This window comes from Hibiscus syriacus, unplaced genomic scaffold, assembly GCF_006381635.1.
Source record: "Hibiscus syriacus cultivar Baekdansim isolate YM2019G1 unplaced genomic scaffold, ASM638163v2 tig00110705_pilon, whole genome shotgun sequence".
In the NCBI taxonomy this organism is placed as follows: domain Eukaryota; kingdom Viridiplantae; phylum Streptophyta; class Magnoliopsida; order Malvales; family Malvaceae; genus Hibiscus; species Hibiscus syriacus.
Genome location: NW_024062831.1, coordinates 847,051 through 870,270, shown reverse-complemented (window position 1 = coordinate 870,270; position 23,220 = coordinate 847,051). Strand labels below are relative to the sequence as shown.

General features: G+C 31.8%; 4 protein-coding genes across 7 annotated transcripts; 1 reads left to right on the top strand and 3 right to left on the bottom strand.

Annotated features, from left to right (window-relative positions):
• Nucleotides 1–3,361: 3,361 nt before the first annotated feature.
• On the bottom strand, nt 3,362–11,687 carry LOC120138713 (signal peptide peptidase-like 3). Of its 3 annotated transcripts, XM_039154127.1 has the most exons (15): nt 11,452–11,687; nt 10,184–10,342; nt 9,414–9,525; nt 9,156–9,272; nt 8,266–8,420; nt 7,389–7,565; nt 6,934–6,968; nt 6,673–6,829; nt 6,048–6,101; nt 5,881–5,973; nt 4,662–4,804; nt 4,334–4,404; nt 3,829–3,912; nt 3,614–3,722; nt 3,362–3,551 (listed from the first exon to the last, which is right to left on the bottom strand). In XM_039154127.1, exons 1-14 carry the CDS (start codon nt 11,605–11,607, stop codon nt 3,619–3,621), a joined length of 1,617 nt encoding a protein of 538 aa, XP_039010058.1. In that variant the 5' UTR covers nt 11,608–11,687; the 3' UTR covers nt 3,362–3,551; nt 3,614–3,618. The 3 variants fall into 3 exon arrangements, with proteins under 3 accessions (XP_039010058.1, XP_039010057.1, XP_039010059.1); XM_039154126.1 differs by having other exon boundaries at nt 3,362–3,722; XM_039154128.1 differs by lacking the exons at nt 10,184–10,342; nt 11,452–11,687 and having other exon boundaries at nt 3,362–3,722; nt 9,156–9,309; nt 9,414–9,527.
• A 530-nt stretch (nt 11,688–12,217) lies between these two features.
• LOC120138716 (protein FAR1-RELATED SEQUENCE 5-like) lies at nt 12,218–15,616 on the top strand. 2 transcript variants are annotated; one of them, XM_039154133.1, is made up of 4 exons: nt 12,218–12,325; nt 13,733–14,167; nt 15,059–15,276; nt 15,416–15,616. In XM_039154133.1, exons 2-3 carry the CDS (start codon nt 13,838–13,840, stop codon nt 15,260–15,262), a joined length of 534 nt encoding a protein of 177 aa, XP_039010064.1. In that variant the 5' UTR covers nt 12,218–12,325; nt 13,733–13,837; the 3' UTR covers nt 15,263–15,276; nt 15,416–15,616. The 2 variants fall into 2 exon arrangements, with proteins under 2 accessions (XP_039010064.1, XP_039010063.1); XM_039154132.1 differs by having other exon boundaries at nt 13,737–14,167; nt 15,416–15,603.
• Nucleotides 15,617–16,945: 1,329 nt separating this feature from the next.
• On the bottom strand, nt 16,946–20,328 carry LOC120138715 (protein FAR1-RELATED SEQUENCE 6-like). Its single transcript, XM_039154131.1, has 3 exons — nt 20,245–20,328; nt 18,742–19,286; nt 16,946–17,380 (listed from the first exon to the last, which is right to left on the bottom strand). Coding segments are annotated over exons 1-3 (741 nt in total). The 5' UTR covers nt 20,246–20,328; the 3' UTR covers nt 16,946–17,185.
• Nucleotides 20,329–21,604: 1,276 nt separating this feature from the next.
• LOC120138714 (RHOMBOID-like protein 13) lies at nt 21,605–22,882 on the bottom strand. Its single transcript, XM_039154129.1, has 2 exons — nt 22,833–22,882; nt 21,605–22,503 (listed from the first exon to the last, which is right to left on the bottom strand). Exon 2 carries the CDS (start codon nt 22,446–22,448, stop codon nt 21,639–21,641), a length of 810 nt encoding a protein of 269 aa, XP_039010060.1. The 5' UTR covers nt 22,449–22,503; nt 22,833–22,882; the 3' UTR covers nt 21,605–21,638.
• Between the last annotated feature and the right edge of the window lie 338 nt (nt 22,883–23,220).

Here is a 23,220-nt window from a genome sequence, read left to right as displayed (position 1 = left end):
TAGAGACAATTTATAATTAAAAAGTACCAATTTTGGGCGTTGTAGGGGTGTTAATCCTTCCCTAAACGTAACCGACCACGAATCCCTTTTTATTATTAAAAAGAACGAATTTTTGGTTATAAACGCATATCAGTTCATTTTTTAATTGATGTTTTCTTAAAACTCTTTTAAAAAATAATTTTTAGGTATTCGACTTACCTGACCCAAAAAGCCGATGGCGACTCCCAAATTATTTTCAAAAACCATTTATTCACATCAATTTTTCCGCCAAATAAATATTTCGTGCCCAGACGAAAACCGGTTACGACAGATGTTACCCAAATTTGAATTCAAAAATAAGATACTGGTACGTATGAACATAGTTATGTTCAATATTTAAAATTTATATATATATATATATATATATATATATATATATATATATGTGTGTGTGTGTACAGATAAGGATAGTAACCACATATCCATGTCCTAATGCGTGTCAAAAAAAGTAATGACATTTCAAGGAAACCGAGGAGTCAGAATAACATAAGAACCAATGTTAAATTCAGTTGTGAGTTTCGGACAAAGGTATATTTAGATTTTTATATGTTTTTCATGTATTTGAAGGATCTTTGGAGGTCATATACTCATCCCCATATTGAAGTGTTGAATAAAGCTGTTTGAATACAGACAGTTCAAAATAAATGAAAAGGAGGATCAATATAGGTTAGAGTAAGAACCATTTAGATAGCCATCATGCCGACTTGTACGCAATTTTGTATTAGGAAACTGATAATTACCTATTAAGCATGTGAAGCGAATGTCAAGAACATAAAAATGGTTGTTAGACATATCGGTAGTTGTTCGAACTGGGAGGCGGATAAACTTGCTAAAGAGGGAATAGGTTGAGGGTTGGTGGTTTGGTTCTGTAGGAGAAATAGCTTTTAAATGTTGGTGATAGTAGGCTGATTGTGGTTAAATTGCTGTACTTTGGTTTTGTTTTCTTAATAAATTTTGAGACACTCTTTTTTTCCTTCCTATAGCCTGTGAGATATTTTATATTTAATGGGTTATGAAGGGATTTTAATGAGGTCTCCCTTTTTTATCAAAAAAAAAAAACATAAAAATGAATGCGAAATATTCATGATGGTGCTAGCTAAAACATTAAAATAAATTACTCGCAATGTAGTGTGGGAATTTGATATATGTCTAATATGGGTATGGTCAGATTTGTCTAACTTTTTCTCTTTAATATGTCACATCATCGTTAAACTTTTAATGGTGAATGAACAAAATGAAATCAAAAAGTAACGTTAGGTATGATTGTGAATAAAAACTAGTTGGGTGACTTAAATTGAACAAAAGTAATAGTTGGGTGATAAACTTGTATTTTACCCATGTATATATTATGGTGTTAAATATATATTTTTATTTAGGAAAAACTACATATTTGGTCACCTACAAATTACTTAGTTTCTGTTTTGGTCACTCAACTATTTTTTTTCAAAACCATACTTAATATTACATTTTGGTTCTATATTGGTCACCTGCAATTAAAAAATTAATGGTAATGCTTACATGTCACCACAAGATAATGCCACATCAAATATATCATTAAATAAATTACATTATAATCGTTATAATGTTCATTATAATAGTTCTCTCTTGAGATCCTCAGTTCAAACAATGACGTTTGCAAGATATGTGTATGTTGCTACATAATTAAAAAAGATTATAAACATGTATTATATTGTAATTAAAAAAATACATTTAACTTATTATTAATATAATTAATAGATTAAATAATATATAAAAAAATAAACATATAATTAATGTATACATACATAAACATATTTTTCATGTCATACATAATATTGTTAAATTTATATAAAAATATTTGTTTAAATCTTAATTTGATTGATATGAGTATTATTACTAATAAGGATGTAAGTTTTAATATGTTTTAATGCATATTATTCTTTAGAGTCAAGTATACAAATGGTCCCCGACTATTATAAATAATAAGATGGTTCTTCGACTATAGAAAATTATTTTATTGAGTCTCTTGACTATTAAAAGTTACAAAATGATCACTTGATTATTCATATATTCCAAACTTGTTTTTTTCATTAAAAAATTGACAATCGTCTAAGTTGGACGTTAACATGATGACTGAAATATGATAATCGTTTAAGATTATGAAATCAAATTTTATCGTATCACAATCAACAAGTTAACATCAAACTTAGACTACCGTAAAAATTTTAACGAAAAAAAGAATAATTTAGAATATATGAAAAGTCAGGTGAAAATTTAGTAATTTTTAATTGTCGAGAGACTCAACAAAGTAATATCTTATAATAAGATGATCATTTTGTAACTTTTAATAGTCATAAGATTCTACAAAACAACACCCTTTAGTCCGGAACATTTTTTGTACTTTGCCATGTTCTTTAACTTTTGGATTGATAAAAAAAATATTTTAAAAAAGTGTATATATGAACAAACTATAAAATAATAATCAACGTAAACAAATTAAATGAACCGAAAAAACAAAAAACCCCAGCTTTGATCAAATGAAAAGTAGCTTGAAATCTGTAACATCCCATTTACAACCCTATATATAAAGGGGTCAAGAGGGTTTTTTGGCCCAATAAGAATAATAGGTTTTTTTATTTAGCCCATTTGGACATCTCGATTTATATTTTGAGATATACGATATTTTCTATAATATTATTAAAACTCGTCACAGTTGATAATTTTCAATAAAATATAATTTTTTTATTAAATCTTGTCATATCAAAGTAAAAAGTTAAAATAATTTTTTTTTATTAAAACTCGTCATCTCGCGTGAAAAGTTCTCTGTCACTGTAGAAAAAACTATAGATCCTAAAATAAATTTTTTATTTACGCTATTAAGCTAAAAAAAACTCGAAAAAAACCAAACCCAATATCGTATTCAACCTGGCCCACTACCACTTTAGCCACTCCAAATTTAAAAATAAATAAAAAAATACTTTTATATTGAAAATATATAATTTTTATAATCATATTTAAATAAAAACACATCTTTAATTTTACTTAAAATATATTTGAACAAAACGAACCGCTTGATTCATGAACAAGTCTAACTTGAAAAGATTAAATAAACAAAATAATTAAATTTAAAGACCAAATTATCTAAAATGTAATATTTCCATGAGAATATTACATTATCTAAAAAAGAAATACCATTCGAAAATCTTATATTACCACACTAATGTAACATTACTTAAACCAAAGGAGCATTTACATTTTAATTGAAGAAAGGGAACATAAAATAAATTATTGTTTTTCTCTTATCACTTCTTTGTACAACATGCTGCAATTTTCTAAAATAAAATGAAAAAAAAGAAGTTTCATTATGTATATATAGATATTTGCGTGCCTACAAATTTTGAACAAAATAAAAGTTGACACACTGCATAACACTCCAGAAATGATACAACATTTGCAGCAATTTGGTGGTAAGAATCGAACCTTCACTGCTCAATAAATTTCAAATGGCAATTTGTCGTCTCAAACCTCGAAACCTATACCAAATCCATCGTTCTATACACCATTAGCTTCTGTGGACCAGTTTACGAAATATTACCTGTTTCAAGCTTCTCCGGTGAGATTTGTCATGGTGGATTTTGACTCGGGGCTGTAGTTCCATAGCTCTTTCAGCTCTCCTCTTACCAAACCTAATATAAACATAACTCCTGCAAAACAGAAGAAAGAGCAGGACGGATGGAGAAAGGGAAACGAGCAAAAACAAGAATTCATATTCACTGCCTGGACTGTGGGCGGAATCAAAAGCTTCGTTACCTAGTGTACAAGGAACAAGATACAGGAGTGCCGGTTGACCATGCCCGTTCATTAGATATAACCCTAGGTATGTAAACAAGAGGCCTGCAATATATGGACGGAATTTCAAACAAATAAGTATATTCAACATAGCTTCATAAAAGTTATGTCATTGTTTTTTAACTCAGCTCACAGCTTCATAATAGCTTCTCAACCAAGCTAAAGAATCATTATCAAGGTTTTCAGTATCTAGACGTAAACAAGCATATTATTCTCAACAATCTGTATGACATGAAAGAAGATATTCAATTTGTTTCCCGAGATCAAGAACTGCATTGCAGAATCGAAAACCTGAAGGCAAATGTCAACCTGAGATGATAAAGCAGGTAGTTCAATGGGCAATTTAAATTTGGTGCCCATTCGAAACAGATATTTTTTATGCCAACAAAGTACATAACTCAGGAGATGCTAGTCTCAACATGCACATTTGCAACTGACAGAATTGCTAATATGTGCGAACACTTACCAAATCCATAGCCAATTATCAACCACAGGAAGTACCCATTGGCAAGACGATTCTTGTTTGCTTTATCGTATCTGAGACAACCAAACAACAAAAATAATCGTAAACCCACAAACAAAGAAAAGACGACAACCCTTCATAAACAAGGGCATAAGAAAGGAAATGGACCAGCATGCAATATTATCATTAAAACCCAAATTTGACACTAAAAACAGTTCAAGTACTGACTGAAGCAGCTTGACAAACACCTGGTTAAGTGATCATTATGAAACCAGATATTTGCATCTAGGTATCGGATGATGGAAGCTAACTCAATAAAGGAATGAAGTACCTGAAAGCAAAGGCAACAAGCAAACCAGGAAAGAGAATGTCACCGAATCCAATCATATCATAACCACCCCATGGATCAAAAGCTCGTGGGACTCTCAAAAGCATGGGAATTGACTCTCCACCACTATTGTCACCTCGAGCAACCTATTAACAGGAGCAAAATGTTAGAGATCAAGGCTCATCCTTGAACAGTCACTTTATATTATGTCTTTAGGTTAGTTGACCGGATGTAGGGCCACCTTGGCTTAGGAAATAGGAGCTTGCCATACGCCAAAACCACTTCTACTAAAATGGAATTGTGGGTAAGAAGAAAGATTTTTCGTTTTACTGTAAGTATATACTAGTGTCACATTCTACACAGTACACAGCTGTACAGACCAACCAGCCGTATCAGTATACATATGAAGTAACCCCTCATACATGGGCCTTTAAAATGCTATTGATTTTTAAATGAGGTATCAGAGCCTCATTGTACTAGCTGTTAATAGTTTAAGTTAATAAACATATTTCAGCACAAGCATGTGAGAGACCAGCTTAGCTTACACTTCATCAGACTCATTCATAAGAATGTTTTTTAAAAACTTGTTTTTGGGCCTTTTAAATACCATAGGCTAGCTAGTTATTGGACAGGAAAGATTAAGACAGATTATATGATTGGCAACATAATTCCTGATGAATGTTGTCTGGTAAACAAAAGAGATAAAACAAATAACACACCCCACCCCCCAAATCCAAAACGAAAGTGATAACTACAAGGTCAAAAGAAAAAATAATAACATAATCAGTTTAGTTTTGTAGGTCCAACAAGGAGCTCTACAAAGTGATCTTCAGCAGTCGGAACCATCATATTTTGCAATCTAGAAATCATTTCTTTTAAATCAACATGAGAAGCATATGAACAAAATCATAGCTTCAACCAAATCAACCAATGAATCATCCTTTGTTCCATCAGCAAATATGTAACCGTGTTATTATTTATATGTCCAGAAGTACTAGTGCGGTGACTAAGCGAAAGAAAATCAAGAGACCATGGCTTTTACATACAAACAAATTTTCATGACTGATGGTATTGAATTGTGTAATGAGAAAAGATGTTGTTCCATTAGATGCAAAGATTAAATACTTTAAATGGAGTCAAACCAAAAAATTAGTTGGTAACATTATAGTAATTAACAAAAAGAAAACTAATTTCAGTTCAACCAAAAGGATGAAACACTTACTGCAATCATCACACTCTCATGGAATATAAGTGGTGATAGGAAGACCCAGAATATGTCATAAACAAATGCACAACTGAGAAGCACTGTAGCGACCTGGTCCATGAAGAACTATCAGGGCACAGGGTGAAATATATTTAAGATATACATGATAAATGAAAACAATGTACCTTGATATTAGGTAATCGAGCCAGCTGTAAGACTGTTATCATCAAGCAGATACCCTTTTAAAGAAAACACAAAAAAAACAAAAACAAAAAGGTAGTAAACAAATGCAAAGAAAAAGGCATCTGAACAACGATGGAACCAACTTCCATGCAGAAACAATAGCAAGCAAAGCTGATAGAAACCACAAGTTATTTAAAACAACAGGGAAATGAGTAGGTGAAACAAAAACAACTAAAATTAAAAGGAATAACAATGGCTATCAAAGGAATTCAAATGTGATACACTAGATAACATTTCCCTTAAAACCGGTTTATGCCTTCTTAAACTAGCAATTTAAATCCAGCTGTTTTCCAGTACTCTTCAAATTAGTAAAAGCCACATCTAAACAACTCTCTAACTCTGATTTTATGACCTGGATCTTAATCCAACTCCAGACCTTGAAATACTCTTACAATTTCTAATCCTCTTAACATCATTCACCATAAGATTTAATCTCAAAACACCACTTGTTCCCTAGACATTACCGCTAAAGAGAGTATTAAATGTTTGCATCTTAGAAAGTAATGATCAATTCCCAAAAATACCCATAATCAGTCTGGAATGCAAAGTGACAATGTGGAGACTTACAAGAATATCTTGGCCCACCCATGAATATGATGCTCGCCGTTCGACAGCCCAGACAACAGAGAATATCAAACAGCACAGTGCAACCACAAATGAGACAACAGAAGTCTCCCCAAAGAGGGGCAAATTCAATGTCTTCTGTGGACCATTTCTACATTTTCTGCAAGCACACACATACATCAGAAACAAGAACAAAAGGAAAATAAATCTTGTAAAACAGCTTTGTGAGAGATTTACAGCAAAGACAAGAAACTTCAAGCATACCTTGTTATAGGCGTCATAATGCAATTATGCATCCCCTGGAAAAACAAAAACCTTCAGCAGATATACAAAAAGAGGTCATAAGAGAATATATCAACATGACAAAAAAAATGGGAAAAGAAGAGAGCAAAAACATGAAAAATAAGAAAAGGTTCAAAACTAGTTGCTTCAACAATGTGCACATAAATGTGGCAAAAACAAAATGATACAGACAACACAAAAGCAATCCAGTTATGCATTTCTAATTACTACCCGTATATATTTATTCATGATCATATGAGCTAATATTTTTCTGAATTGCATTTCCACCTTGCAATTAAACAGCTAAGAGAAGTTCCAAAAAAAAAAACCAATGTATTTCTGTTTTTAATATGCTAAGTCTAACCTTTAGCAGATTTGAGCATACGTCCATACATACATGATAAACAAAACATCAAATACAATTGTAATTGTGTTACCTGAACACCACCAATGCAGAAGAGCACAATCAGCAACCAGACAAACCAAGCGGACATGAAAAAGTAGAGTAGCACCAAAAAAGTGGATGCTGTTATCACAAAAACTACAGCACCCTTTACGCTAATATCGAGGATTTCCTTCTTGTCATCATTACCTGTTCCAGCATTGGGAGATTCCTAGTCAACAGCAGCAGAAAAAAAAAGGACTTAAACTTCCTTTCAATAATCAGATGCTGTAAAGATAGAAACAGAAAGAAAAGGAAGAGAGAAATGAATAAAAATTGGTAAGGTTTCTTCACATGACAAATTAGAGCAGCAACTTTTAAAGAGAGCATTATACGCAACAAGTGTTGATGCAGTAACAATTGCACATGCATTTTGCTAATTCCTTGCAAAGGACACTCAGTCCCTGAGATCCAATGTGCCAATATAAGAATTTAGAAATTTGTTGCAAAAAGAAAAAAATACAATACTTCTCATCAGACTGGAATTTTAGAGATATGATCATCTACCACTGGATTGGATAATAGACAAAATATCTAGAAGAAAGAAAGAAAAAGAAAACTGCCTGCCTACTAGACTCGCCATAAACTTACTTTGAAAGGAAAGTGATTATAAAGATAATCACCTGAACAACTCAAGCTGGCCATAAACGCCAATCAAATATCTTGAAAATGCAATTTCCATGAGTGCTATCCGTATGGTAATACTAATAGGTGCTCAAAATTTTAGGAAAACCTAAAGGATATGCTATTCATGGAAATCAGAACCAATTACTCCCTAAAGCAGGCATTAACAAATATCTGTAATGCACACATAAACAAATAATGCAACTATAAATTTCATGATAATGGATAGAGAATAGAATATGGTAAACCTTAGATAATTCATTATAGCGCTCATCAGAATTCTCAGAAGTGCCGAACTCTGGCCAATATGAAGCAGTAACAATTGTTCCAACAGCCATTGCCCACAAAAGTATAACCGAAAGATCCACAATTGGACGAGTTGGTGCATATAGTAAAAGTTCCACTGCATTGTAAAATTAACATGATTTAGTTCATATGGATAATTATACAAAAACAAACTTCAAATATCAGAAAGAATGCATGCATCCAGGATGAATAAATTCTCTGTCTTGTTAAGCATTGCTAAATATCCATTGAAATTATTGTGTGGCTTGAAAATTAAAAAAAAAAAACTATAGTATCACACTGATGTTTACATTCAGGAAAACCATATAGCTTCAAATCCTTATATTTTAAAGAATACAGATAAGGTAAAAAACATTGAAGATTTTGTATAGTACCATAATAATTATACTTTAAAGCTTTAAGTTTGTTTTCACTGATCCATAATCAAGTACAGAAACACAAAACCTGCACATTGCCGAAAACATATCCATAACCTCATACTAATGGCATTGATGAATCTATTCATTTAGACTTTATTCGCCTAATCAAAAGATGATAAAGTTTATTCTGAACATAAATTCCCCTACTGTCTATAGCTGTGTCAAACAGACATTTCTACGCTAAATTGACTACTTAACCAAAAGCTGGTTCATTTGACAGGTTAATAATTTCCTGCAAACAAGTATCTCGAATCAGATTTAGAAGCTTAAGTGCATTCCATCCCTCATCATCATGAATCACTTTGGGAACAAGATATCCTTGTTTCTAACAATTTATGAAATAGATCAGATGCATCTGAAGAACAAAGCTAAAAGGACAAAAGAAAAGAAGTCATATGAGATCAAGTGCTTACCACGTTTCTCTTCCATGGATTTGTTAATTGCATCTCCAGCTGATTTTGAAATCATCACAACAGGTATCGAAATATTTAAAGAAGTATCATTCTCAGAACAAACCATCTTGTAAAGCTCTGGATAAATTATTCAAAAAGATGGATATGTAAGAGACTGATAAGCAAGAACATTATTTTAATCAATCAATCATCCCATTGAACTTCAAAATGAAGTTAAAAATACCAATAGCATACGCCAGCAAACAAAAAAATTATAACCTTCATTGTCATTTATCACCAGCAAGGCTGCAGCACCTCCTGACTGTGCAACTTTTGCCTTAGTTACAAAGTCACAATCACCACGTATGGACAAGGCTACAGAGCCAGAGAGCTGTAATAAAAAAGTTCTAACCATGATGAATCAGATTATGGTGCTTATGAAACTACAAATTTCATTCAGTACTTTTATAAAGTATCATCTCCAAACTTCATAGGCTTACATGGTCCTCCAAGAACTAAGAGAATTTTTAAGAGTAATAGAATTTGGTACAACCCCTATGTGGAGTTTTCTTTCTTTTTCCCCCTTTTCTCTAGGAAAAGAAGTTAAATGAGTAGGTTTTTTAGTAGTTTATGTATACGCACACAACATACCCACAATATGGGAGAGAGAGAAAAATTAAGACTTAGAAAATGCTTTCGAAGAGAAAGTTACTGGTAGTATTTTGAAGAAAAAGTAGATGGCTATTTTAGGAAGAAATGAGTACTTTCTGAAAAATATAAATTTATACAAAATAATGAAAGACGTAAATTTCACTATTTCATTTTTATATTCTGATCTAGATTGTTTTCTTTGTAATTTCGTCAATGGAATTGGTTTTACTTGACCCGTGACACCAAAGTCAATCGAACTGTGATAATATGGATGATTTTATAAATTTCACTGTATTAAAACAAAAATGCACTCTGACCAACAATATAAATGCTAAACAATTCTTGGCGTGGTAAGTTCACCAAGAATTTTTTGGAAACAAAATAAATTGAGACAGAACCTTTGAAGAAGAACTAGAACAGCCATTCAGGGGATCTGAGAAAACAGCAGGCAGTTTAGAACTTTTGTTGGCTTCCTCTGGCAATGATGCACCAAAGCTTGCAGTTAGCCCAGATAAATCAACACCTTCAGCACCATCAATCCAGATCTTCACCTTGACCTGGAAGATTCGAACTTAATTATTATGAATTTAGGATGAACATAGGCTATTATTCTTTTAGTCTTTTGCACTCTGAGACATGAAACTTGGACAAACATACTATTTCAAAATCTTACACTATTTCTCAGTTATCTATCTTCCCCAAGATTAAGTTTCAACACCAACCAACAAAACAAAGTAATCAGTTTGTTTCAATAATACTGCATAACTCAGAAAAATAACCATAAGAACCTTCAGATCATAATCAAAAACACAGAAGTTTCTGTATGACTAAAATAACAGGAGTACAGCATTATTTTCTTCAAAGAACTTTCAGTTCTGCATATATTCTTGACAAACCCCACAAATTTCCTGCATCCCCAGAACTCAAGTTTCCAAGGTTGGACATCCCTCTCTTTCTAATAAATTATCTTCCAAGACTTTTTATCAGTATCATTGTCCTATAACAGAATATTATATATCAGCTAAATGTTCCAGATAAGAGCTCTCTTCTTTACATTTTTGCACCCTTCAGCACTCACTGGAATCAAATAATACGCAACTAAATTCATTCTTTCTTTCTAAAGTACTACATGATCTTCAAAACCCTTTGACGTTATAACAATCCTAAAATATTTTTTTCATACATGCAAATTATAAAAGAACCCACTTTTTAGAACCTGTATCTTGTAACAATACCAAACGAGTAGATAACCGGATTTCCCATTCCAGAATCTTGTTTGTAATTATTTGCGAATGGAATTTACAAGCCGCAAGCTAGTTGGCTGCAACTGTTATCTCAGCTTAAATTTCTTTGTCAGATAAAATTCCTACAGAAACCAAAACTCAAACTTGCCATATCAACAATTTGTTCCACCGTTTTCTCCAATTGAAAGGGAAAAAAATACAGTTTTGCTCTCCTTTTCCAATTTCTCTCCCTATCGCAAAACCCTAAAAAATAACTAATGGGGCTAATAGAATTTGGAACAATTCCAAATCATTTCGGAATCCAGATCCAAAATTAACCAATTAAAAGGAAAAAAAACGAGAAGCTTCTTTACCAAACATAACTATCATAAATAGTAATGACATAAGGAAAAGAAAAGAAAAGAAAAAGGAAATGAAATTACCAATTTGAAAGGGTTGTTACAAGCAGGTAACTCGGGGCCGTCGTCCTCTGAAGCACCGTCGGCGGTGGCGAGGACAGAAAATGACAAAGTAACGAGTAGCATTAAGGGAAGAGCCACCGCAAATCGGCAGCGGATCCCCGGAGGAAACGATAACATGGTTGTGTGTCAATCTTTGATTAAGGGAAAGAGAAACGAGAGAAATTTAAATTAAACTAACAAAATGTGCCCCGTTTCTTTTTCGTTTCTCTTTCTTGAAGGAAAGTTGAATGAAATAATTTAATATAAAAATTAGCCTCGAAGCTATATTTTTTTTTATCTATTTAGATGTTTAAATTATTTTTCCATTAATTTAAATATTTAATGTTTTTCATTTATATTTTAAATTGTTTAAATTATTATTATTAAATTTCATTGTTAAATTATATGTGTCATGTCTATAGAAATTTAAAATTTTTGTTAAAATAAAAAAATTATAAAAAATATAAAAATCTCCAAAAAAAATTAAATCTAAAAAAATTAGTTTGGTAGCCACCCTAAAATAATATAAAGTTTGAAAAATTAGAAATTACATCATCAACAACTATAGGTGATCAAAATGAAATCAAAACATAATACTAGTGATGATTTTGAAGAAGAAATAGATGAATGACCAAAATGAAATTAAAATAATAATTGATTGACTAAATACATGGTTTACCTTAATTAAATTAAAGGATCTGAAATGTAAATTAACCCCTTTAATATCTCAAACTTTCTTCAAAATTACCTTTAGAGCCCACCCACAGAGTAGGGTCGCCGTCCTTTCTCTTCATCTGGATAGAACACATACGAAAGATCTACCACTAAATTTCCCTTCTTCGATCTTTTCAATCAAGTCAGTCTTTTTTCCACTGTTTTTGATTTTTTCTGCCCTTCCGTTCATTGAATCTTTTGTTAATTTTGCTTAATTTTTCATATTTGTTTTTGAGTGATGATAAACACCGAATTTAGTATTTGGATACCTTCGATTTTAGTGGGTTTGATTTATTTTGACTGTTCCCTTTTTTTCTTCTCCTGTTTCATTGGATCTTTAATTAATTTTGCTTAATTTTCCATTCATATATGTTAATGAGTGATTATAAACACTGGATTTAGTGTTAGGATACATTTGGTTTTGATGGGTTTGATTTATTTTGAATTTTCTTTTTCTTTTTCCCCACATTTTGTTCTTCTCTGTTTCATTGATTCTTTTGTTAATTTTCCTTGATTTTACATTTATATAAGTTGACGAGTGATGATAATTAGTCATTTCAGTGTAGCTTTGATTTAATGGGGTGATTCTTTTGGCTATTTCTTTAAATATAAAATGTCAGTTGTTTGATTGGTTTAGCAGGGAAGCTGTCATTTATTGAAGAATATTAAAAACCTATATCCACTCTTCCTTATTTGATGAATGATTTAAGGAGATGACTTGTGAAGAAATATTATATTTATATTTTCTTTTTGGTATAGATTGAGAGACATGGGTCTACAGTTAAACAAAAGGAGATACTATACTTTGTAACCCGCATATTTGTATTGATTTCATGTTGCAATAGTGTTTCAAGGTGTTATATGCAATTGTGCATGAAAACTTTAACATGTCAATAATTCATGTTATATGAATTTTGATACATTCGTGTATTAATATCATGTTTGTGTTATTTTTTGACTTTTACATATCATGTTCATGTCATTTAATTTCATCATGCCCAAAATTTTCTGGTCTGCTTTACCATATTCCGTAATTTCTGCTCGTCTCAATAAGACTTGAACCTGGAAATTCAAGTCCGTGTCTTGTGTTCTAATCCTAGAAGTGTCTGCTTGAAGCCATTCATTTTAGTTGCTTTGGTCTATGTTGCTATGACTTCTTATTTTTCTCGAAGCACCCTGTGTTTACCACCTATGTCTGATACACTTCTGGACAGTGGTATGGGAGGATACGACCTTCAAATGCATAAAAACCTTAAAAAAATTAACATGCCTATGCTGTGCACATCCGTAATTGACATGCACATCTGAGTCGGAGTAACATAGCATTTTGTCCCTTAGAATTTTCATTTTTGTGATATAATTGATCCATATTGTGGGCTTCACATTGTAGAAAAAAGGCTTCTGTTTTCTATGGCTTCTAGTGTTTTCTACTTTGGATTGTATTTATGAGTGATTCTTCTCATTTTCCTCGTGTAGAGGATGTGATTTTTTATTTTATATCTTATTTTAAAAAAGTAAGTTTTTGAATAATGATCAACATTTATGTGAGGCAGTGGATTTGGATGAGGGTGCAGAAGCCATAGAGAGCTTCACAGGAGGTGAGATATTGACAGTCCCATGTGATGCAGATTCGATTGTAGAACCACACGAAGGTATGGAGTTTGAATCTGAAGATGCTGCCAAGATATTTTATGATGAATATGCACGGCAAGTAGGCTTTGTCATGCGTGTGATGTCTTGTCGTCGATCGGAAAGAGACGGGAGGATTCTTGCTCGTCGACTCGGATGTAATAAGGAGGGGTATTGCGTTAGCATTCGGGGTAAATTTGGCCCTGTTAGAAAGCCACGTTCAAGCACAAGGGAAGGCTGCAAAGCAATGATTCATATTAAGCTCAATAAGTCTGGAAAATGGGTGATAACGAGATTCGTAAAGGAACATAATCATCCGCTTGTAATCGCTCCACAGGAGGCTCGTCAAACAATGGTACAGTTCATTTTTCACCCCTCCTTTTCCTCTTATTGTAGACTATTATCTGTTTTTTGTTACATATCATGCTCATCATCACTGTCCGAAACATTGGTGTCAAGTTTACTTTCTGTATGATTTATTTAATTTTGGTAAGGTGCAATGTCTTCATTTTGGATGATCGATTTTCTTTAATTTCTGTGTAAAAGTCTAAATATTTTGCAATTTCAAGACATCACATCATAAGATGATTGGAATGCTCAAATGAGGATACCTAGATGATTTTGTTTTTGCTAAGTCAAAGATATCAAGATGGTGATTACTCTTATATGAAAAGATTGAATAAAAATGTTGTTCATGAGAGGGTAGATGTCAGACTAGTTGAGAATAAACCTAAGAGTGATTAATTTAGATGATTTATTCTTGTGCAGTTTAGACCTAACAACTTTGTTACTCAGGCTTAAGTGTAAGTCATGAATATGAGTTTGCACTTGAAATGGGAATTTTCATTTTTAATGAAGCTTTTTCATATATATCGTGAAAAGCTCACGTGACCAACCTAAAGTAATTATAGGTAGCGAAATTACTCCATTTGATCGTAGTTTTGTATTATGTTACTCCAACTTTATTTTTCTTGAATAACCCTTGTCTAATTCGTTTCAACGAATTTAGCTTTTTGATCTTTTGATATGCTTATATAGACATCTTTGCATACACATTTTTTGGGTTTGATGCTCTGCTTTTTGATCTTTTGATATGCTTATATAGACATCTTTGCATACACATTTTTTGGGTTTGATGCTCTTTATGTATAATATTTTCCTAAACTTATCATGTGGAATAACAGTGTATCTATGTGAAACAATTTTATTTTTCTAAATGATGTTTTTTCTTCATGCAACTCCGAAGGATGAAAAGGACAAGAAAATTCAAGAATTAACAGTTGAATTGCGGAACAAGAAAAGACTATGTTCAGCATATCAAGAACAGCTGACTGCATTCATGAAAATTGTTGAAAACCATAGTAACCAACTATCAAAGAAAGTTCAAACCGTAGTCAACAACTTGAAGGAATACGAGTCAATAGAGCTGCAGCTATTGCAGCAGCGATGACGTCAGAAGTGTTGGTGTGTGTTTGGAATCCTCTTCTTAAAGTCCTTTCATCTCATCGAGCTGATAATTCGATCGGTAGATTGAAATGTGTCATATAAAATGCTATACTTTTGTTTTTCTTTTCCAATTCTTCCTTTCTCTTGGTTAAAACAGGTTTCCAAATGCAAATACCCAGAAGAGATGAGCAGCTACTTAATTCAAAGATAACGAAGGTTATAGTTGCAATTGCAATCCAGGAGTGATGTTTTCCACGTTCGGGAAGAAGCTGGCGTATTTCCTGGTAAACAACATTCTTGAATATTTGAATATAGGATGAAACTGAATACGAATATTTTATTTTGAAGCTTTGAATAATGTTTTGGCTGCCATTGCTTTGTTGCAATGGTTTAAAAATCTGAATTTCTTTGGTACATATTCTCCATTTGCAACCCGATTGTGCTTAATCGTGCAAGATAGTGCAAGTGGTACAATGATCTCTCATTTGTACATTTGTTTTCCCTTAAATGCATAATCTCAGCTATTTTATCAGCTCATAAAGCTAAAGAATTACATGTACTGGAATTATATTCATAAATAAAGTAGGGTAAATTATATGTTTAGTACCCTAACTATCACTTTTGTCTCATTTTGTTCATCAAATTATTTTTTATTTCAAAATCATACTTAATTTTTAGTTTTAGTTTCATTTTAGTCATCCACCGTTAAAAAGTTACCGGTGACGATGATGTGTAACCAAAGATAATGCTATGTCATCATTGAAAAAAATAAAAATGTCATGTCAATAGTTTTATTAATTTTTTAGCAGTGTGTGATCAAAATGTAAATGTAACGTTAGGTATTATTTAAAAAAATAGTTGGGTGACTAAATCAGAATAAAAGTGATAGCTAAAGTTTTACACGTGTAGTTTACCAAATAAATTATTATAATTATTTTACGGTCATAGAAATGAATGCTTTAAGCATAAGGACCAAGTTTAAATAAGACTATATTTATTATGGAATACAGTATAATTTTTATAAATTAATAATCTCTCTAAAATAATATTTTTTTGGTCTTGATTTGGGCCCAAGGTATAAATTAATAATTTTGATAAATTAATAAAATAATAAATTTTTCGAAAGATCCTTATATAAATTTATGATCCTTTCAATATTATAAATTAAGAATTCTATAAAATTATAAATATAACTAGGATAATTTAATAAAATATGATTCTATTGTTATATACTTCTTAAAATCTAAATCAAGATGTATGTGTCTAATTTTGCTTATTGCATAAAAAAATTCCAGTGTCGCGTTCTCATATTACAACAAAAAGTTGAGAAGAGTTGTAACCGTCATAATTGTTTTTTTCACATAATTAGTTGTAAAGGCATTGTGAATTCATGTCGTAAAGAATAATGTAGTTTCGTTAAATCGAAAACAAACTCTTTAAATTAATAAATTTTTAATTTATTGATTAATTAATAACTCTTTAAATTAATAAAGTTATTTGGTCTCTTTGTTATTAATTTATAGAGATTTTACGGTAGTTTTTTTGGCTTTTGATTTGTGTTTATTTAAAGATTTTAAAATAATATTTAAGGGCTAAAATCATGGTATCTCAGAAAATAGTTTAACTGAAATACAAATAAAAACATTTGAGTGCTACCCAAAGACTGTTTTAAAATGTAAAACATAAATTAAATGAAATAATTTAATGAATTAATAAAAGTCCACAATGGAAATTATATTTGAACCCTTCACACAAACTGCAGCCCCAAAAACTGTACATTGACTGACCTAATTTGATTTGGTATAAACCCTGTGGAAGCATAATTATACAAGGGATATTCTAATGAATTGGTATAAACCCTATATTTCACAGCCACCAGACCTTACACAATTCGCACCTGATTACATACCCAACAACATTACTCGAACTATACGCGGCTCTGATGCTCTTTGTTGTCCATTTCATTCACACGGTCCACTATGTGTTGGATCTTCTTTGATAGACTCTCATTGTGCTCCTCAATTTGCTCGAATATCAACTCTAGATGTCTTTTATAAGTTGCAGCTCTCTTTTTCTCCATGGCCAACTGCTGCGTTAATTCTCGGATTTTGTTATGTTCATTCTGAAACAAAGACAAGATTGATGAAGCAAGTTTTAGTACACAGATTAATCAATGTCATTATCAACACACTACTTCAAAATAAAAGCATTCGGCTGACGAACGACGGCACGCATCAGTGGCAGAATTGCGGAGGCTAAAACGAAAGTAGCACCAAAATGAATTCCTAACTGTAGATTGAAAGAAATGGTCAAAAAGAGTTCATTGCTTGATAAAATGGTCAAGATAACATTAGAATCAAGAGCAAAATGGTGTTGGTAGTTCTCTACAAAAGCTGAAAATGAGTTTTTAGAGGCTACTAGCTACACGCACAAGTTGAAAGAGCTGAAATGAGTTCATTGACAAAACCAACAACATGAGGAAAGCTACGACGTTCTAGGTTATGCCAAATGGAGTCAATCTGACAACATTTCTCGTAAAGCTCTACTTCAAATAATTGTTACTACAGCTCCAGTAAGCACAACACAGAAGAATAAAATGTAGTTTTCTTCAAGGTAACAGGACGAGGAAGGCGGATATACATTAATGAATTGCTAAAAGTTTCAGAAATTATAATTTTAATTCCTATCTTTACATGCTAGCATTCTGAATGCCTCCATAACATAATTTTCACAAGTGAAAGAAAAAGATATCATATGTTGACTGGTGTGTTTTAAGAACTTGTGAAAAAAAAGGCATCATATGTTGTAGGATAGAGATTAATAACAAGAAAAAACTACGAGGCCATGCTTTGAAGCAAAACTATCTCTAAGCACTTTCCCTTCATTACATTTCACTCTTCTAGTGCCATTTGGGACTTTACCTCAATAGTTTAAAACACATGATGTACCGAAGTCATATACATCATTAATTATATTCTAGACAACTGCAAAAGATTAAGGCACCTATAATATCATTGTTCTCACTTTAATAGAAGTGAATCAATAGTGACTGAACTTTATATTATTAATTATTAAAAGCCAAATCAGAAGTAAACTCCATTTGATAAACACTTTGTTGAATAATTTATCAATGCATCCATCATATATTTCGCTTAATCCCCCTAAATATCACTTAACACTTAACAGCTGACCATAATCATAAATGCACATCAATGCTCTCGTGTTAAGCAGAAAAGATAACCAGCTATTTAAAATACTTTTATCACTGTTAACGAAACATTATTCAGAGAGAATATTTTTCAGATGGTATCTAGTTTCAAAGAAAGATAAACCACGTTATGAGAAAGAAGTGAAGATGGTTATGATAGTAACCTACATCACACAAACATGCATAAATTATGACTCAAATAGAAAAGTGAAATTACATTTTAGTGTACTAGGCTACTAGCCAAATGAATTTATGCCAATATGTTAAATACTGACCGGATACTGATCATAAATGCAATCCCTCCGACCTTTTCCAGGAGACAGAGGATGAGTGTGCTCCTTCACAAATTTGGTGACAACCCATTTACCAGAAATAACTTTCCTCACCAAAATCATCGCCCTGCACCCAACCCTTGTTTCTGCCCTTTGCCTCACAATTTTTTCTCGCTTGTCAGGCATTCTAAAACCCTCTTTGTTACAAACAAGTGCCCTACCGATAGCAGATCCATCACGCCTTGAACGGGAAAGTTTGCTTACCCGAATGACGAATCCCGCCCTTGTGGCATATCCATTATAGAAAGCATGTGCAGCTGCCTCGGATTCAAACTCCTGACCCACATAAGGCTCATCAGCTGGAATACCCTCTGGGATGTCTTCCATTCCTGGAGAAGTTTGCTCCATTTTCTCATTCAATACCTGTTGAAAAGTTCCTTCAACAGGATTTTCTACTGTTTCATTTTCATTTTCCATGCTTCTAGCCTCTACTTGGACCGAGTTCAGTACCATGCCACCATTAACATCACAATGAACACCAAACTCCACTGCAAGAACAACCTTTTTTCTAATTACTGCTAGCAGATAAGGATAAACATGAAAAGATACGAAGTGAACCTTTATATTTCTTATTGAGGTCCAAAAGTTCTTGGCACATTCAAACTTTATATTAAAATGCAGTAAAACAATATAACTGGTTGGTGTTTAAACCCCCCCCCCCCTTCTTCCACTATTTTTCCAGATACCAATCAATCATCTAGAGCACGGATTAGGTCCAGAACGAAAATGAAGGAAAAGAAAACACAAATAAAATTTACTTAACAAATTGCTCTACAATGAGTCTCATTTCCAAGAACTATCTCCCTATGACTATTAATTGTTCCGTGTCCAACACTGGCGTTCAACTAATATACAGACACGGGTATGGTGATATAACTCTCCAAAGGGAACTCAAAATATAGACAAAAAAATGAACATAAGGCCAGAAAAGTTAAGGAAAAAATTAAGCATATTTCCTGTATCCAATGTGTAAGTGTAAAATATAAAGAATAAAATAATAAAAAGAGAAAGGAGTAAAATAAAATACAAAGTTTATTTCTTGAGTCCTAGTTGGAGTTAACTCTGGAATAAGTCGGCTCCTTTTTTCAATTTTTTTTTAATTTCCTTTATTTTCCTACCTGCCAAATAGTTATTGATGAAAAAATTCCCTCGGATCACCAGCTAATTCCACAACCTGAGGTCCTAATGCTATGCTGTACATGTAAACGGCATCCATAAAATGGGGAAACTTATAACAATTACCAGAACGACAAAACAAAATAAAATCTAATAAAAAAACACACTCTAAACTTTTTCTCGGCAACCAAACAGAGAATAAATTAACAATGCAAATAAAAAAAAGGCATGTTCAACAATTAGCATTTTTCATCGAACATCAACGAAAACATATTAAAAGTACTGAAATATATAATTAAAATGAAAATCAAATAATAAAAAGAAACTTACTAGAAATTTTAGGCTTAATGAGATGAAATTATGATGATCGATTAAGATTTAGGAAAGGGAGAAAGAGGGCAGATTCATGAGGGTGAGAGATCAGGGTTGGGAATTATAGGGACGGAAAAGAACGTGACGTGGCAATCATTGGTTGGTTCAGTCCATGATAAAGTCAAAGCGTTTTATGATTTAATTGAATATTGACACGTGTTTGATAACTAGACTGTGCCTCAGCTTTGCCTCCAAGTCTTTTTTCGCGGTCTATAAATATTTTAAGTTAACTGAAGGGTAAACTACACATTTACTATCTCAGCTATAACTTTTGTTATATTTTGGTCACTTACTATTATTTTTTAAAATCATATATAACATTATGTTTTCGTTTTATTTTGATCATCTGTCATTAAAAAATTAATAAAATTTCTGACATATTTTTTGAAAACGAAAATCAATGATGATGTGTTTTTAACTTATAGTGACACATAAACATCACCGTTAATTTCTTAACGTGGGTGATCAAAATAAAACGAAAATATATTTTTAGGTATGATTTTGAAATAAAAAATAGTTAGGATAGTTAAAATATAACAAAAGTGATTATTAGGATACTAAACGTGTAGTTGACTCTTAACTAAATAAGGTTTTGGAACTTGGTTTAATTAAATGGAATATGATATGTATAAAGACTCCCTCTAATATATTTTTTATATTTAAATTTTAAAAAGAATCATTTTAATTTTCAATTTTTTTTATATTAAACTAAGTCAATTGAAAAAGCTATCAAATTGAAGTTGGTTATTTTATTATTTTTATGTTTAATAATTATTATATTTTATAATAGTCTAAATGTATTTACTTAAAATTTTACACTTTTTTATCATTTAAAAATATTTTATTATTTTTAATTTTTTATATAAAATAAAAAATAATAGACATCTATTTTGATAAAAAAAAAAGGTTATTACATCAGTTTAATAATTCTGTTAGTTTTTGTCGATTGATTCAATTTAACAGAAAGTAAAAGTTTGAAAGCCAAAAGAGATGAAAAAAAGGACTAAAATGATTTTTTTTAAATTCGAGGGTAAAATTTTATTATGCATAAATATTAAAATTATATTTTTGAGCAAGTTTTGTTATATCCGCTCAATTTTTGTTGTTGTAGATCAATTAATACTCGTTGAAAAGAAAATATTTAAATTCTTTTCATTTTTTTTTAAAGCATATACATAGAATGCTTGGTGATGAGTGACTTGCAAGCCAAGTCAGTGAAGAAATTTGTATAAAGCTTTGCAAACAAACCAGGGATTTTTATTATCAAAGCAAAGCAAAGCAAAGCAATGAATGCCTTCAACTGTGATAGCATCAACAAAGCAAAACCACCACCTTCATTCTTCACAAACCAACTAAACAATTTGAATGCCTTCAACCGGAACTGTACTAATCTGCAAGGTTCTACCATCTCCGATAAACCGGATACAAGGCAATGAAGGATCTGTAATGGATTCGATCTCAAGAAAATCGAAATCATATGCACCAGAATGTTTCAAACTAAATGCAGAAACTACTGCAATCCATCCCACCATGGAAGCTGCCCAATAACTGGTCATCCCATGAATCAAGCCCCAAGCTATAGCATACCCCACAATGATTCCAGATAAATGTCCAACAAAACTTGCTTGCGGAACAATTATCCAAGTGAAAATCAACGACTCTAAAGGCGCAAAACTAATAGGAAGCGAAAGGAATCCAAAGAGATCCAACTTTGATGAAGGTTGCTTCACAGACAAAACCGTCATCCATCCGAAAACAACACAAGAATAACCGACAGCAGTCACTCGCCGGAAATACTCAATCTTAAAACGCTGAATTAACAAATGGTACATTCCCAACACGAGCAACCCCGACACAACAACCAAAACAAGTGTGTAATGAAGGTAATAAGCCACTCCAAGACCTAAATGGCCTAATTGCTCAACAACACCAAGACTCCAAAGGGCACTCATATTGAAAACAAGATGAAGAACACTTATATGTGAAAAAGCTGAAGTAATTACTCTCCAATATTGCCCTTCCAACACCGTTTCGTAACTTAAACCGACATGCTGATAACCAATGTTCTTCTTCTGGATGTAATACCATATTCCACCACAGATTCCTATTATACAGCTTGTTGCTGGTTTTTCCAATATCTCATAAAACAATGGATTCCCCATCACTACTTAAACTAGAAAAATTCCTTCAACTTCTCTCTTTTCAGCTTTATTCAATCTAAATAGAAAACCCAACATTAAAATCCAGTTAAAATTCATGAACCTATCAATTCTTAAGATAAAATCGTCACTTTTTTTTAGCACAAATCAATCAATAAATTTTGACAAAATTCAGGTAAACCAAACCTTGCACTGAATCAAAAACCAGATTTGAAATTCCCAATACAATTTCAAATATTCATGTCAATATATAACAATGAACGACTATATGAGGATTGGGCTTTTTCACGGTAGATCAAATGATTGCTTCAAGCAGGAGAAGTGAGAGAATTTAAAGAGATTTTAGTTCATACAAAAAAGAAAAGGGGTGGAGATAAACGATCTTACTTTCTCTTCTTTGGCCGTAAATGGATTCACGATTTCTGGTTGCCTCCCCATAAAATAATGATTCAATTTGATCATTAAAACAATGTCTGTCGGAGATATGGACTGTTTTTCCTACAAAATTTTATTGTTTCTTGGATGAATTACACAAATATTTACTTACCTTAGAGTAAGTTTTTGTTTTTGTTAATACTATTGCCACATTAACTCCATAAGTAATTTGCCCCCAAATTATTATTATTTTTCTATTTTAGTCATTATTTTTTTTATAAAAAATTATTATTATTTAATTATCGATCATTAAAAAATTAATAAAGATATATCCTGACCTTATATAATAAAAATTTTAGTTTTCAGAAGGTATACATTGAAAATTCTATAACTGAACCTT

Coding starts and splice junctions, on each gene's coding strand:
- LOC120138713 (XM_039154126.1), bottom strand. CDS start 11,607: ATGTTATCGTTTCCTCCGGGGATCCGCTGCCGATTTGCGGTGGCTCTT. Junction 9,526..10,183: donor GTTCTAGTTCTTCTTCAAAG/GTTCTGTCTCAA, acceptor TTTTTATTACAG/CTCTCTGGCTCTGTAGCCTT. Junction 9,273..9,413: donor GGTGATAAATGACAATGAAG/GTTATAATTTTT, acceptor TAATTTATCCAG/AGCTTTACAAGATGGTTTGT.
- LOC120138716 (XM_039154132.1), top strand. Junction 14,168..15,058: donor AGGAGGCTCGTCAAACAATG/GTACAGTTCATT, acceptor GCAACTCCGAAG/GATGAAAAGGACAAGAAAAT.
- LOC120138715 (XM_039154131.1), bottom strand. Junction 17,381..18,741: donor GCATTTATGATCAGTATCCG/GTCAGTATTTAA, acceptor TCTTTGTTTCAG/AATGAACATAACAAAATCCG.
- LOC120138714 (XM_039154129.1), bottom strand. CDS start 22,448: ATGGGGAATCCATTGTTTTATGAGATATTGGAAAAACCAGCAACAAGC.